General features: G+C 52.3%; 2 protein-coding genes across 4 annotated transcripts in view; one reads left to right on the forward strand and one right to left on the reverse strand.

The window, feature by feature from the left end:
* The first annotated feature begins 1045 nt into the window (after nt 1-1045).
* MARCKSL1 (MARCKS like 1) lies at nt 1046-3465 on the forward strand. The gene is made up of 2 exons (XM_059078350.2): nt 1046-1362; nt 2182-3465. Exons 1-2 carry the CDS (start codon nt 1276-1278, stop codon nt 2695-2697), a joined length of 603 nt encoding a protein of 200 aa, XP_058934333.1. The 5' UTR covers nt 1046-1275; the 3' UTR covers nt 2698-3465.
* A 193-nt stretch (nt 3466-3658) lies between these two features.
* The window catches only part of HDAC1 (histone deacetylase 1), a 36678-nt gene continuing 27288 nt past the window's right edge, over nt 3659-13048 (reverse strand). Inside the window, exons 4-14 of one of the 3 annotated variants that reach the window (XM_059078229.2) lie at nt 11737-11811; nt 9759-9897; nt 9157-9298; nt 7967-8059; nt 6658-6766; nt 6436-6576; nt 5750-5858; nt 5525-5655; nt 5119-5271; nt 4529-4577; nt 3659-4250 (exon numbers count right to left, since the gene is read on the reverse strand). In XM_059078229.2, the coding sequence (XP_058934212.1) occupies nt 4223-4250; nt 4529-4577; nt 5119-5271; nt 5525-5655; nt 5750-5858; nt 6436-6576; nt 6658-6766; nt 7967-8059; nt 9157-9298; nt 9759-9897; nt 11737-11811 (1169 nt within the window). In that variant the 3' untranslated portion in view covers nt 3659-4222. Of the gene's footprint in view, nt 4251-4528; nt 4618-5118; nt 5272-5524; nt 5656-5749; nt 5859-6435; nt 6577-6657; nt 6767-7966; nt 8060-9156; nt 9299-9758; nt 9898-11736; nt 11812-13048 lie in introns of all 3 variants that reach the window. The other 2 variants (XM_067012385.1, XM_059078228.2) reach the window with 2 other exon arrangements.

Here is a 13048-nt window from a genome sequence, read left to right on the forward strand (position 1 = left end):
CCCTGGCCTGGACTAGGGGGAGTGGCGGGAGACTCCAGCTGGAGAGTCTCCAGCCTCCTCCCCCCTGCGCCTGTCCCCGGTCTCCCCTACTCAGGCGGGGCTGACGGTTGGACTGGGCAGCTTGGGGGCTGTTCTGAAGGGGCCATCCAAGGCTCCTCCTCCTCAGGAAATGGAGTGTTTTAAGGGTTGTTGAGCGTCCCCCGCAACCCGAAGGCCTCCTCTGCTGGCTTCGGGGAACCCTGATGTAGGGGAGCAGATGTGAAGGGAGAGCACCGAAGTCAGACAGGTTATGTCCAGGTCTCTGAGCCTCAGGCTCCTCGGCTTTCAAATGGGGATGGAGATGCCCCCCAAGATCATGGCACCACCCCAGATGGGACTTTGTCATGGTCCAGGCTGAGAGCAGGAGGGACCAAAGGTGAGCTTATCTGTGGGGGCTTAGTGTGATGGGTCACCAAGAGACTGAGAGGAGGGATGAGGGACGACCTCACCAGTCTAACCAGAGTGACCCTGCGGTGGGTCAGACCTCCCAAGCTGCCCAGGACAGGCAGGCACGTGGGCGGGACCTCGGACTGGTCTCCTGGCCTGAGGGGGCACAAAACCCAGGTAGGGCCCTGCAACTTCCATGACCATACTCTCTGGAGCATAACTCGGGACCAGCCGCTGACGAGTCTGGGCATGTGAGCCCTTCGAAGAGTTCTAGGGGGAGACTGACAGGGGCTGCCAGTGCGGGACCAAGGCAATGGGGGCCACTCCAGCAGCTGGGGCGTCCACCTGAGAGGTGGGCAGTGAGAGGAAGGGATGACTGCTCTGTCCTCTTTCCTCTAGGAGCCCCCCTCCACCCAGCTCGCCTCTGGGCTCGCCTCAGGGTCCCGCCTCTCTCCTTCCCACCCTGGACCCCACCTGCCCCCGGGAGCCGTGCGGGTTGGGGGGACCAGACCTCCAGCGTCGCCCACCGCTCAAGCGGGGCCCGCGACTTGAGCACGCCTCCGCCCCTCGATTGGGCGCTTATTTAAATGTCCGGCCCCGCCCCGAGCTCCGGGCGCATATATATGGGCGGCTCGGCGGGCGGCGGGCGGCATTCTGGCGCGGAGCGGAGCGGCGGCGGGTGCAGCTAGTGGCCGGGCGCGGAGCGGGGGTGCAGCTAGGTTTCCCCCCGACACCCCTCCCCCTCAGGCGCGAGCCCCACCCCTCCGCCGGCCAGGCCCACCCGACCGAACTATCCCCTGCGGCGCGAGCCCGGGGCGGCTCCGGGCGCCCCCCAGCAGAACCCCCACCATGGGCAGCCAGAGCTCCAAGGCTCCCCGGGGCGACGTGACCGCCGAGGAGGCAGCAGGCGCTTCCCCCGCTAAGGTCAACGGACAGGTGGGTGCGCTCGGCACGGCCCGACTCATCCCCCTCCTCTCGTACCTCGCTCCCTCTAGGGCCTCGGGCCGGGGCCGCGCGCTTTGTCCGGCCCGGGACACGCGGCGCCCCCTCCCCCGCCCGGTCCCTTTGTTCTCGGCGCCGCAGCCCCCGCGGGCGAAGCGAGGGGAGGGGCGGGGAGGGGGCGCCGGCCGGGCCCCGCCGCCTTCTTTGTTCGCGGCCTCGGCCCCCGGCGCTGCCCCCTGGCCGCCCGGAGTGCCGCGCGGGGAACAAAGGCGCTGCTGGGCCGCGCCAAGGGGGCGCCCGGGGGCCGCGGGGCGGGGGCCGGAGGGGAGGGCACTCCCCCCGCAGACTCGACCTCGATAGCCCACGGCTTTTTTTAGGGAGGAGCCGCGAGGTGGGGAGAGCCTGAGGTGGGTGGGGGCCGTTTACACAAAGCAGGAGGCTGGGAAAATAGGCCGTCCAGGTGCAGGGAACAGCGCCCCGGGGCGGCTTCCCGCCCAATATCGGCTGCACTGCTCGCCCGCCAGCCCGGGATCCGCGGCCGCGGGCGGCCCTGCGCGGAATAGAGAGCGCGCTCTGGGGGAGGTGGGTGGGGGCCCCGGGACCCCAGCGCCTCCTGCCGGCCGCGGCCCCTGCGCGCCTGTGCAGGGCAGGAGGGAGAGGTTTGTCGGATGCCGGCTGTGGGGTGAGGCTACAACCAGGCTCTGGGGGTGCGGCGGAATGAATCGGGACCCCGTTGCATGGAAGAGGTCAGAGGTGGGCTGGGGGAGGGGAGTAAGAGCCCCGGCCCTCATTGCTGTCTCCTCTGCCCTGCAGGAGAACGGCCACGTGAAAAGCAATGGAGACTTATCCTCCAAAGGTGAAGGGGAGTCGACCCCCGTGAACGGAACAGAGGAGGCAGCCGGGGCCACTGGCGATGCCATCGAGCCGGCACCCCCTAGCCAGGGCGCTGAGGCCAAGGGGGAAGTCCCCCCCAAGGAGACCCCCAAGAAGAAGAAGAAATTCTCTTTCAAGAAGCCTTTCAAATTGAGTGGCCTGTCCTTCAAGAGAAATCGGAAGGAGGGAGGGGGTGATTCGTCTGCTTCCTCACCCACAGAGGAAGAGCAGGAGCAGGGGGAGATCGGTGCCTGCAGCGAGGAAGGCACTGCCCTGGAAGGGAAGGATGCCGCCACCCCTGAGAGCCAGGAGCCCCAGGCCAAAGGGGCAGAGGCTAGCGCTGCCTCCAAGGGAGGAGACACAGAAGAGGCAGGGCCCCAGGCCGCAGAGCCATCCACTCCCTCGGGGCCGGGGCCGGAGAGTGGCCCTACACCAGCGAGCGAGCAGAATGAGTAGCTGGGTGGGGGCAGGTGGGTGATCTCTAAGCTGCAAAAACTGTGCTGTCCTTGTGAGGTCACTGCCTGGACCTGGTGCCCTGGCTGCCTTCCTGTGCCCAGAAAGGAAGGGGCTGTTGCCCCCTAGCCACGTTCCCAATCCTCCTCTCCCTCTTGTGGATTCTCCCATCATCCATCTGGTCTTCCTCTTAAGGCCAGTCGAAGATGGTCCCTTGCAGTTTCCCAAGTTAGGTTAGTGATGTGAAATGCTCCAATGCTCCTGTCCCTGCCTCCTTCCCTGTCCCCACCTGTGCAGAAGGCAATTGCTGGTTTTCTCCCCCAATTCTTTTCCAAGTAGGCTTTGTTTACTCCCCAAATCCCTGAGCCAGAGGTGGGGGGTGCCTACTCCCACGCCCTGAGTGTCCACCTTCCCCTGTTGTTTGTAGTCTCCTGTGCTGGGCCTAGTGGCCCCTGGGCTGGGGGAGGACACTGCCCCTGTCTAGGTTTTTCTAAATGTCTTACTCAAGTTCGAACTTCCAGCTTGTGAATCAACTGTGTCTCTTTTTTGACTTGGTAAGCAAGTATTAAGCTTTGGGGTGGGGGGGAGGTATGTAATGTGAAACAACTTCTTGTTGTCTTTTTTTTTTTTCCCCTCCCACTGTTGTAAATAACTTTTAATGGCCAAACCCCAGATTTGTAATTTTTTTTTTTTTTCTAACTGCTAAAAAAACATTCTCTTCCACCTGGTTTTACTGTAACATTTGGAAAAGGAATAAATGTCGTCCCTTTAGTGGTGCTTTTTAGTGAGTGGTCTTCTGGGGTAGGGTGAGAAGATTGGTCTACCTCAAACCTTGAGGGGGGATTGAGACAGGTAAGTTTGTGGGGTTCTTTTGTTTTTGAGGGGTTGCCCAGATCCTCATGGACACCAGAAGGGCTGGGACATGGAGTCGAAATGAACCCAGGGATACTACTAGGAGACAAGCTCAGGAGGGTAGAAATGTACCATTTTATTACAAAGATTCTCACAAAAACGAAAATAGTATCTCAAAAAGGAAACTAGACTACCAATCTTCATCTGCAGAATTGGGGGGAGGACAGAGAGGGCAGGCAGTGTGAGTTTCTTGGCTCACTGGGGGCCAGTGGGAAGGTATGTGAACAGAATCAATCTAAAAATGGCTGATGACAAGAGCCTGAGAAAAACAGGGAGTCCCTGAAGACCCAGAGGGCACCTTTTCAAAGCTACTAGGCAGGCACTTCAACATTTTGTCCTATGGCTGCTTTAAGTGTATCCCTTCCACCCAGACCTGGCATCCGTTATGGTTCAAAATTAAGAGTTCAGGAGGGACGGGTGGCGAGGCAGCTACTAGAAAAGCTCACCTAACACGTGTGCCCTGAGCTCAGGGCCCTGGTTCCTGTCTAGTCCCTGGGGATATTTATATTTAATATATTTTTATATAAATACACAGAGAAATAGAAAATATAAAATCTGAGGGGTTGTGGGATAAAGGTGGGGAACTTGGCAAGAAGCCAGAACTGGAGAGGTCTGTTCAGGCCAACTTGACCTCCTCCTTGACCCTGTGGAGAGAGCAGAGATCGGCATGAGATAACCCACCCTAGAAGCTTTGAGGCAAAAGTGTGGGTACAATGACTTCCACAGGACCCCAGCTGCCCAGGTGACTGCTAAAGGCTGGGGCTTCCTAGCTCTGCCTAGAACTGCAGAGACAGACAGACTGGTCCCTGAAAGAGGCCTTTGTAAGCTGGACCAGCTGTCCCTGCGCCTTCCCTCTCAGCATGGTGGGACAAAGGGGCTGGTGCTCCAATGCCAGGGAGATGACAGACAGCTCCTTCCTCACCCTTTGGCTTCTTGCTTCTCCTCCTTGGTTTTCTCCTCTTCTGTGACTTCTAGAACATAAGAGTGCAGGGATGGCCAAGGGCAGCCCCTCTGGAAAGACCCATGGGATCTCCACTTACTCTGAAACCCCTTCCCCAACACTACAGCTTACTGGACATACAAAAGAGAGAAAAGCCCATCCCAGGCCCTCCCAGTGAGCCCTGCAGAGGACAAACAGGTTGGACCGGTTTCCCAACCTGCTAGAGCCTGAACCCTGTGGGTGGAGGCAGCCCCCTGGGAAACTGGGGTGAAGCACTGAGAAAAGGGCTTGGGTGGTATGTGAGAGCCATGCTCCTGACCACGGGGAGCCCAGGCATGTCCCTGGCTCTGGAGCCTGGCAGGGCTCAATCAGCCAGTGAAGATGACGAATTGAGTTTCATTCTTTTGTGGGCCCTGCCACTTCTGGGAACCAGTGAAAGGCCCAAGTAGCTAAGGAAGAGCCCTAAGGAGCTGGCAGGGCCTGAGTCAGCTCCCTCCTCCCAGTGCCCTACATAAATTCCTCCTCCAGGGCCTGGGGCTCAAGATCCAGGTCCTGGCCCAACCCAAACCCACCTTTCTTCTCTTCTGGGTCTTTCTCTTTCTCATCTTCTGTTTTGACTCTCTTGGCTTTTTTGAAGTTGGAAGAGTTCTTGCGACCGCCTTCTCCCTCCTCGTCAGAGTCGGAGAACTCTTCCTCACAGGCAATTCGTTTGTCCGAGGAACAGACTGGGAGGTAATGGAAAATATGGGAGGGAGGGCAGATTCTTTATCTCAGGGTCTGCCCAGCGCTTTCTTGCATGTTCCCCCAAAAGACACCAAGGGAAGGGGACCTGGACTCTCTAAATTATCCCTACAAGCACAGGTACTGGGTTTCTCAACAGGTGGGCAGCTTGGGGAGAATGTGGAGCCAGGAACAGCGGAGGGAAGTCAGAACTGCCTGCAGAGTGGGAAGGTAGAGGCCCCTGGGTCTGGGTCTTACTTGAAATGCGCTTGTCAGGGTCTTCTTCATCCTCATCGCCACTCTCCTCTGGAATGGCATCCTCAGGAATGGCCTGCATTTGGACCCCAGGTGCATGGGGCAGCATTCTCAGGTTCTCAAACAGTCGCTGTCTATGGCCAATGGTAGAGAGGTAGCTGGGTTCTGGTCGGGGACCAACCAGAGCCTGGAATGTTCACTTAGGGGTGTGGGGGAGGGTATACTCACTTGATCTTTTCCAGGTACTCATTAGTGTTCTGGTTAGTCATATTGGAAGGACTGATGTGAAGTTTGAAATCTGGTCCAAAGTATTCGAAGTAGTCGTTGTATGGAAGCTCTAATTGGGGCGGAGGGTGAGAGAGTTAAGAGACCTGGCCACCATGGGACCCTGAGAAAAGCATTTGTAGGTTTATCTGGACCTGTGAACTATCAAATAGAGAAGCATGCCTCCAAGATAGGGTGAGGCTTGGGTACCTATAGGATTTCAATTTTTTTAAAAGCCATTCTCCAGTGTCCACACCAGTGGTGTGTTTGTGTGCATACACGTGTGTGTGTGTGTGTGTGTGTGTGTGTGTGTGTGTGTGTGTGTGTGTGGAGCAGGCTGAAGCCCCTGGTTTAGAAAAATTTAGGCAATATTCATTGCGAGCACTGCCTCACTCACTACCCTAGTTACCCTACAGAGTATGAATTCCAAAGCTATAGATAAGCACTGATAATTTTGTCCAGACCAGCAGCTGAGGGACAGGGGACAGGTCAACTAAAGGACTCAGAAAAAAGCCTGACAGCTACGGTCTGAAAACCACAAGAGGATAGCAGGAGAATCAGAGTCTGAAGAGGAGAGGCTGTACAGCCAGTGGGAAAGGGGCACGTGAGCTCCTGCGCTGCCCAGCCCAATCTGGCCCTGCAGCTATTACCATTAGGGATCTCCGTGTCCAGGGCCACAGCTGTTTCGTACGTCCAGCACCGGGCGACATTACGAATGGTGTAGCCACCTCCTCCCAGCATCAGCATAGGCAGGTTGAAGCTCTTCACAAATTCCACACACTTGGCGTGCCCTTTGGTGGGAGAAGGTGTGCCAAGTTACAGGAGCACCCAGCAGGACCCTGCCCTCCCGTCTCTATGCTACCTGGTCTCACCTTTGATGGTCAAATTGAAGCAACCTAACCGATCACCAGACAAGGAGTCAGAGCCACACTGTAAGACGACTGCACTGGGCTGGAACATCTCCATTACTTTGGACATGACCTGAAAGGACACAACCTGGTCACTACCAGCCTCAAGAAAAGCTACTTGAGGTTCAGGCTGAAAAGTGTGGGTGCAGCACTTTCTTCAATTCCTTATCACTCCCTCCTACCTTTCCACTCTCCCTCAGGCTTAGCGGTAGAGAAAAGGGAGTACCAGCCTGGGCTTCTCATTTCCCCAATTTGTTCAGTTTTCCAGTTTGAGAGGATCTCCAAGAGACTTCTAGCTCTAATAAGGAGCCTAAAACAACCTCCTTATCAATTCCCTAGATCTTTCCCTTCTTTCGCTGCTCCAAGAAGCCCTGCTGACCCTTGGCTGCATCTGCTCTACGCATATGGTCCTACAGACTCTGAGCTTTATACTGTGAGGAGGCGCTTCACTTTTGTTTATCTCATTCTCACAACTAGATTATAATGTAACTGAGGACAGAGACCATAACTTAGGCTTTTCTGTTGCCCTTACTACAAGGTACATAGTAGGCACCTGGTGTTTGCTAAACGACCACCTAACCTAACCTAACTAGGTTACTACTCTAGTAATGGTTCCTTATTGCTTACAGGTGAAGATTTAACTCCTCAGCACGGCATTCAAGGTTCCCTTTGAAATACTGACCCCGACAAACATTTCCTACCACATCCTTCAACATTCCTCCCCCACATCATACTGGCCTACACACTACGTACTGGCACCTCTATGCTTCTGCTGGTGCTGTTCCCTGTGCTGAATGCCACCCCTCCCCTCCAGCCCCAGCCTCCTTCACATGGGTAACTCCTCATTTCTCAAAGTCCAGCTCAAATGTCACCACCTCTGTGAAATCACCTCTGACTACCCTTTCCCCAGCCCAGGCAGCAGTTTCTCTCTCACTCCTCTGTTCATCCCTCAAAAACAGCACTGACCACATGCTGTCGGGTATGTGCTTGCCTCCCACACCACAGACTGTGAGGTCTTCAAGGGCATGGATCATGTCTTAGCTATTCTTATATCCAGCAGAGGGCCTGACCCACAGAAGGCATCAGTAAATATCTGGATGAATTTTGTTCCCCTAACTGGCCATACAGCATGCAATCCAGGGTTCAAACACATCGCATTTCCAGCCAGGCTCTCAGTGGGGAGAGATCCCAAGTACACTGGAGGTGCTTTGCTACCCCTCCCTTAGATCAATCCTGTTTATAGCCCAGTGGTGGATAAGCCTAAGCCACTTACCGGCTTGAAAATGGCCTCATAGGACTCGTCATCAATCCCATCTCGGAGCGGGTAGTTAACAGCATAATACTTGCCTTTGCCAGCCCCAATATCCTAATCAAGAAGCACATTAAAGTAAAACTGAAACATGATGAAGCTAGGAAGAAGTTCAAGGATGAGGGCTGGAAGGCTAAGGAAAGAAGCAGTGGTTCTAAGAGATAAGCTGGGCCCATGAGGTGGGCCAGGGACAGAGAAGGTTAGCACCATTCCCCTCACTGGTGGAACAAGTCTAGCTCACGTCTCTGGACACCACCGAGTCTGCACCCAGGCTGAGAATCATTTATGGGACCAGAGACTGAATATCCTACCACACAGCATGAGACCTCCCTCTGGACTGGGTTAAAGGTGGCTGGGGGCTGGACCATAGAAATAACACCCACCCCACAACCACCCTTTCCTTTCCAGAGTGCTTTACTGTTCACTCCTCTACCCACCACTCTCCTCTCTAGGGAGGTGTGGAAGGAAAGCAGAAACGGAAGAAGAATTCTTCAAAATTGTAAAGGCGCAGTTATTATAATGCTTGCCATAGCAAACAACTGAATTAGTGCCACTTTTTCACCCAAGGGCCACTGGCATGGCAAAATGGCTGGTTTCATTGTATTCATGCTCTCACAAAGCAGAACAGTTTAATGAATCAGCTTCCAGGGATTCTTATTCTGAGGTCCATGGATGGGCTTCAGTAGGAGGAGGTGTCTATTAACTATTTGATATCAAATGTAAAATTTCATGTACTTATGGGGAGAGAGTATGTAGCTTTCAGTCAGATGGTCAAAGGGGAGGGTAACCTAAAAATATTAAGAACCCTTGAGATGGTCCATAAAGGTCCCAATTCCTAGCCCATGGGAGAGAACCTGATATTTCTAGCCTAAAATTCAAGCTGTCTGGGACATGTGAATAGTGTAATGCAACTCAGCTGTGGCCAGGAGGAAGTGCAATAGTCAGGAGACCCCCATCCCTTCCAACCCTTTATGTACCATCATTCCCTTCCTCCAGAATAAGAGAGGGAAAGAGACCATGGTAGGTGTCCCAGGCTGGGGTGTGGTATTCTGAATGGCAGAAGACCCAGGAAGTGGTTTTTGGTGACATGAGATAGGAGAGTTAAGAGCTGGCAGCTGAGGGTGAGCTGGTTGGCCCCTGAAGGGAGTTCTCACCCGTAGGTCCCCAGTTCCTGGGAAGTACTCTCCATATTTATGAAAGGACACAGTCATGACTCGGTCTGTGGTATAGAAGGCCTCTTCCACGCCATCGCCGTGGTGAATATCAATGTCAATATACAGCACCCTCTGGTGATACCTAGGATCAGAAGGGGGTCAGGGGGTTCTGGGGGCTCTTTGGGAGTGGGACGCACCAAGGGCGCCAGGTCCCAGCTTACCGGGCTGGCTGCCTCCCTCAGGTATCTCTAAGCACCAGAGACGTGGAAACTGGCTGAAGGAAGGTGGAGGAGCGGCAGGGTGTCTCCAGAGGCCTGACCAAGCCGATCAAGTCCGATCTTCCTACTCTACAGCCAGGGTCAACTCCAGCCACACAGGGACACTCTGGAGGCAGGATCTGAGCAGCGCCTGCCCCTGATCTTGCCGTGGGCTCAGATCAAATCAAGACCCCGTCAAGGAGAGGATGGCCAGAGACACTCACCGAATACATCCTAGCCAGCACACTGCTAGGAAAAGCAAACTAGGGAGGCAAGCCCGGGGGAGAGGGAAATGGGAACCTGGCCTAAGGTGCTCCTCCAAGAGAGAAGGCCAGGAAGGCATACTTTAGCAGTTCCAGGATGGCCAAGACGATATCATTGACGTAACAGAAGCCAGATGCCTCGGACTTCTTTGCATGGTGTAGGCCCCCAGCCCAATTCACAGCGATGTCCGTCTGCTGCTTATTAAGTTTCACAGCACTTGCTGGACGTGGGAAGAAAGAACACAAGCCTGTTATCAAGCCACTCTCTCCTTTTCCCCCAGGAAGCCAAGGGAACCCAGTGAGAGGTAGGACCTGCCTATTCAACAGCTGTATTGTACAATTCACAAGCCAGTCCTCTCCCCCTACCCTATTCTAACAGGAATAAACATGATATTGGCTACTCTAAAAAAACTGTTTTCCAAACTGAAGGCGGTAACTCACTAGTAGGCCTTAAAATTGGTTTAGTGGGTTATGATTAGTATATATATTTTTAAATGAGACAGACTAGAATAAAAATATCAGAATAACCGTAAAGGTAACCACTGTTTTGTGAAACTGGCTTCAGAGTGAGAGAGGGTGTTGTGCATGTGCATGCATAACCTGGATTGCAAGTGTAAATACTTCTAAATGTGGTTCATGGTCAAAACATTTTGAAGATATCAAATGTAGTAGAGGCTTAAAGTACAAACAGGTCCAAGAAGAAGTGAGAGAGAAATACACACCATGTGTGCAAGTGCCTTCGTGGCAATATAACTTTAATAGCAATAAAAACATAAAGGGAATTCCCTGGCAGTCCAGTGGATAGGACTCCACGCTTCCACTGCCGGGGACCAGGGTTCAATCCCTGGTCAGGGAACTAAGATCCCCCAGGCCGCATGGAGTGGCCAAAAATAAATAAATTTTAAAATTAAATAAATAAAACGATTTACTGAGTAAAAAATGTAGGAACTGGGCTTCCCTGGTGGCGCAGTGGTTGAGAGTCTGCCTGCCAATGCAGGGGACATGGGTTCGTGCCCCGGTCTGGGAAGATCCCACGTGCCGCGGAGTGGCTGGGCCCGTGAGCCATGGCCGCTGAGCCTGCACGTCTGGAGCCTGTGCTCCGCAATGGGAGAGGCCACAACAGTGAGAGGCCCACGTACCGCAAAAAAAAAAAAAAAAAAAAAGTAGGAACAAAAAACTATACATATATATGACACATTTTTTGTAAAATACAGATGTATATATGTTATGTCCAGATATATGCACACAGAAAAAAGCATGGATGTACAAACACCAAAATGGTAACAATGGTTATCTGTGGACAGTGTGATTACAGTCAATTTTTTTCACTGTGCACTTCTGTTTTCTGAGATTGTATTAGGAGGTGGTAACGAGGGGGGAGGAGAAAAAACAATGATCATAGAAAAATAAACATTTGTTAAGAAAGGGTAGAGTGGGACTTCCCTGGTGGTCCAGTGGGTAAGACTCCGCACTCCCAATGCACGGGGCCCAGGTTCGATCCCCTGTTGGGGAACTAGATCTCGCATGCATGACGTAACTAAAGATCCCGCATGCTGCAACTAAGACCCTGTGCAACCAAAATTAATTAATTAATTTTTTAAAAAAGAAAAAAAACTTCCTAAATTTTAAAAGGAAAATAAAAGAAAGCGTAGCGTGATCCTGGAGGTAAGCTAGACATTATTAATGGAAGTGGGAGATGTGTGGAGAGTATTTCTGATCTTTTGTAAGATACAGATGATGACACTTCCCATTTTTATAGCACTGTGCAGTTCACAAGTTACTTTTATGTACAGCATCTCAACAAGCCCATGAGGTCTGCAGAGAGCTCCTGCATATAGGATGTCTTGGTAGGAGAGGACAGCCAAGGACACCTGTCTGTACCATGTCAGATTGAACCTGGGCTGGGACTAAACCAGAAGGACATTTTCAAGACCTAAGGTGAAAACTCACAGGACCATTTTACAGGGTCACAGGTCAGCCTCACTGGGATAGTGGCCTAAAAGACAGACCTCACTAGTACAACCCAGCACAGCCTTTAAGGAGGGATGTATATTCCTTACCCACAGAGCCACCAGTAGATAGCTGACAGAACTCAAAGAGGCCATCAAATACCGGACAGTCCTCACCAACGTTAACTTGAAAAAACATAGGAAAAGGTTAGTTTCCATAATTTCCTTTAGTTTTTGTTTACATATTTATGAGCTGATGGAAAAAAAGGCAGAATTTGGATTCAGAAGGCTTGGGTTCTTGTCCAGGCTCTTCTACTTACTGGCTGTGTGACTGGGTCCAGTCATTTAACTTTCTGGAGCTTTGGTTCATTATCTATAACTAGCAATAATGACATCCACCTTACCCAATTGTTGAGAAGATTGATAGAAATCTTATATGGGGAAGCATTTAGCAAGTAAATACTTGGAAAATGTTGGTTCATTCCTGAGGGAGAAAAATATAGCCTCTTATTCCAGCCTGGGTTTGTTCCTGGACCTCACTCCAGCTGGCCAACAAGGAAGTGAAGAACAGAGACCTATACTGTCATCCACTGGATGCTTAACAACGTGCCGGACACTATGCTCAATGCTTTAAGTACCTGGTGTCGTTTATCCTCACATACCTGATGTAGGATTTGGTCCTATTTTATAAATGGAGAAACAGGCTCAAAGAGGTGAACTGTCAGTAAATGGCAGAGGCGCGGTATTCAAGGATTGGTCTGCCTGTCTTAAAAGCCTACAAAAATATACTCTGGCCTCTTCCCCAGTAATTTCACATACACAGTCTCATTTGATCCTAACAACCCCATAAAAGCTGGACGAGACAAATATCAACCCCACTGTGCAGAGGAACAAACAGATGTGGAGAAGTTAAGTGACTCGCCCAAGGTTATATAACTAGGCAGTGGTAGAACCAGAGTCCAGGTGTCTTGACTCCCACAGTCTAGTGCTCTTTCTACTACACCAAGTGACAACTGGAGGAAAGTTAATTCAGGCCTAAGGGGTAAAAGTACAAACTAACACATAATGTGGAAACACATGCAAACAATAATGCAAATAAAATGAAAAAGACAGGAAGGGAAGCACAACTGAAGGCTGTAGACTCAGAGCTACAGAGGAACCTTATGGCTCCAAGTCTGCTCTCACAGAAAAGGAAACTGCTGAGACATCAATGATACACAGAAGTTAGAGGCAGGGGTGGGGCTAAATCCTTGTTCTTTTGTCCCAGGCTTCCCATTGCATGCACTATTATCAACAGGGGTTCCCAAAGTATAGCAAGGAGGAGGAGCCCTAGGATGAGGAGGGTAGGAGAGCCCAGCTTAGACTGTGGTGACCTCCTGAGACACAGCTGAAGCTCAAGGTTTGCAATAACCACAAGAGTTAC

This window comes from Kogia breviceps, chromosome 1 (assembly GCF_026419965.1).
Source record: "Kogia breviceps isolate mKogBre1 chromosome 1, mKogBre1 haplotype 1, whole genome shotgun sequence".
Taxonomy (NCBI): domain Eukaryota; kingdom Metazoa; phylum Chordata; class Mammalia; order Artiodactyla; family Physeteridae; genus Kogia; species Kogia breviceps.

Bases quoted from the DNA above. Each gene is read 5' to 3' on its own strand.
- MARCKSL1 (XM_059078350.2), top strand. From the start codon at position 1,276: ATGGGCAGCCAGAGCTCCAAGGCTCCCCGGGGCGACGTGACCGCCGAG. The intron at 1,363-2,181 runs GTGGGTGCGCTC...TCTGCCCTGCAG, and splicing joins CCGCTAAGGTCAACGGACAG to GAGAACGGCCACGTGAAAAG.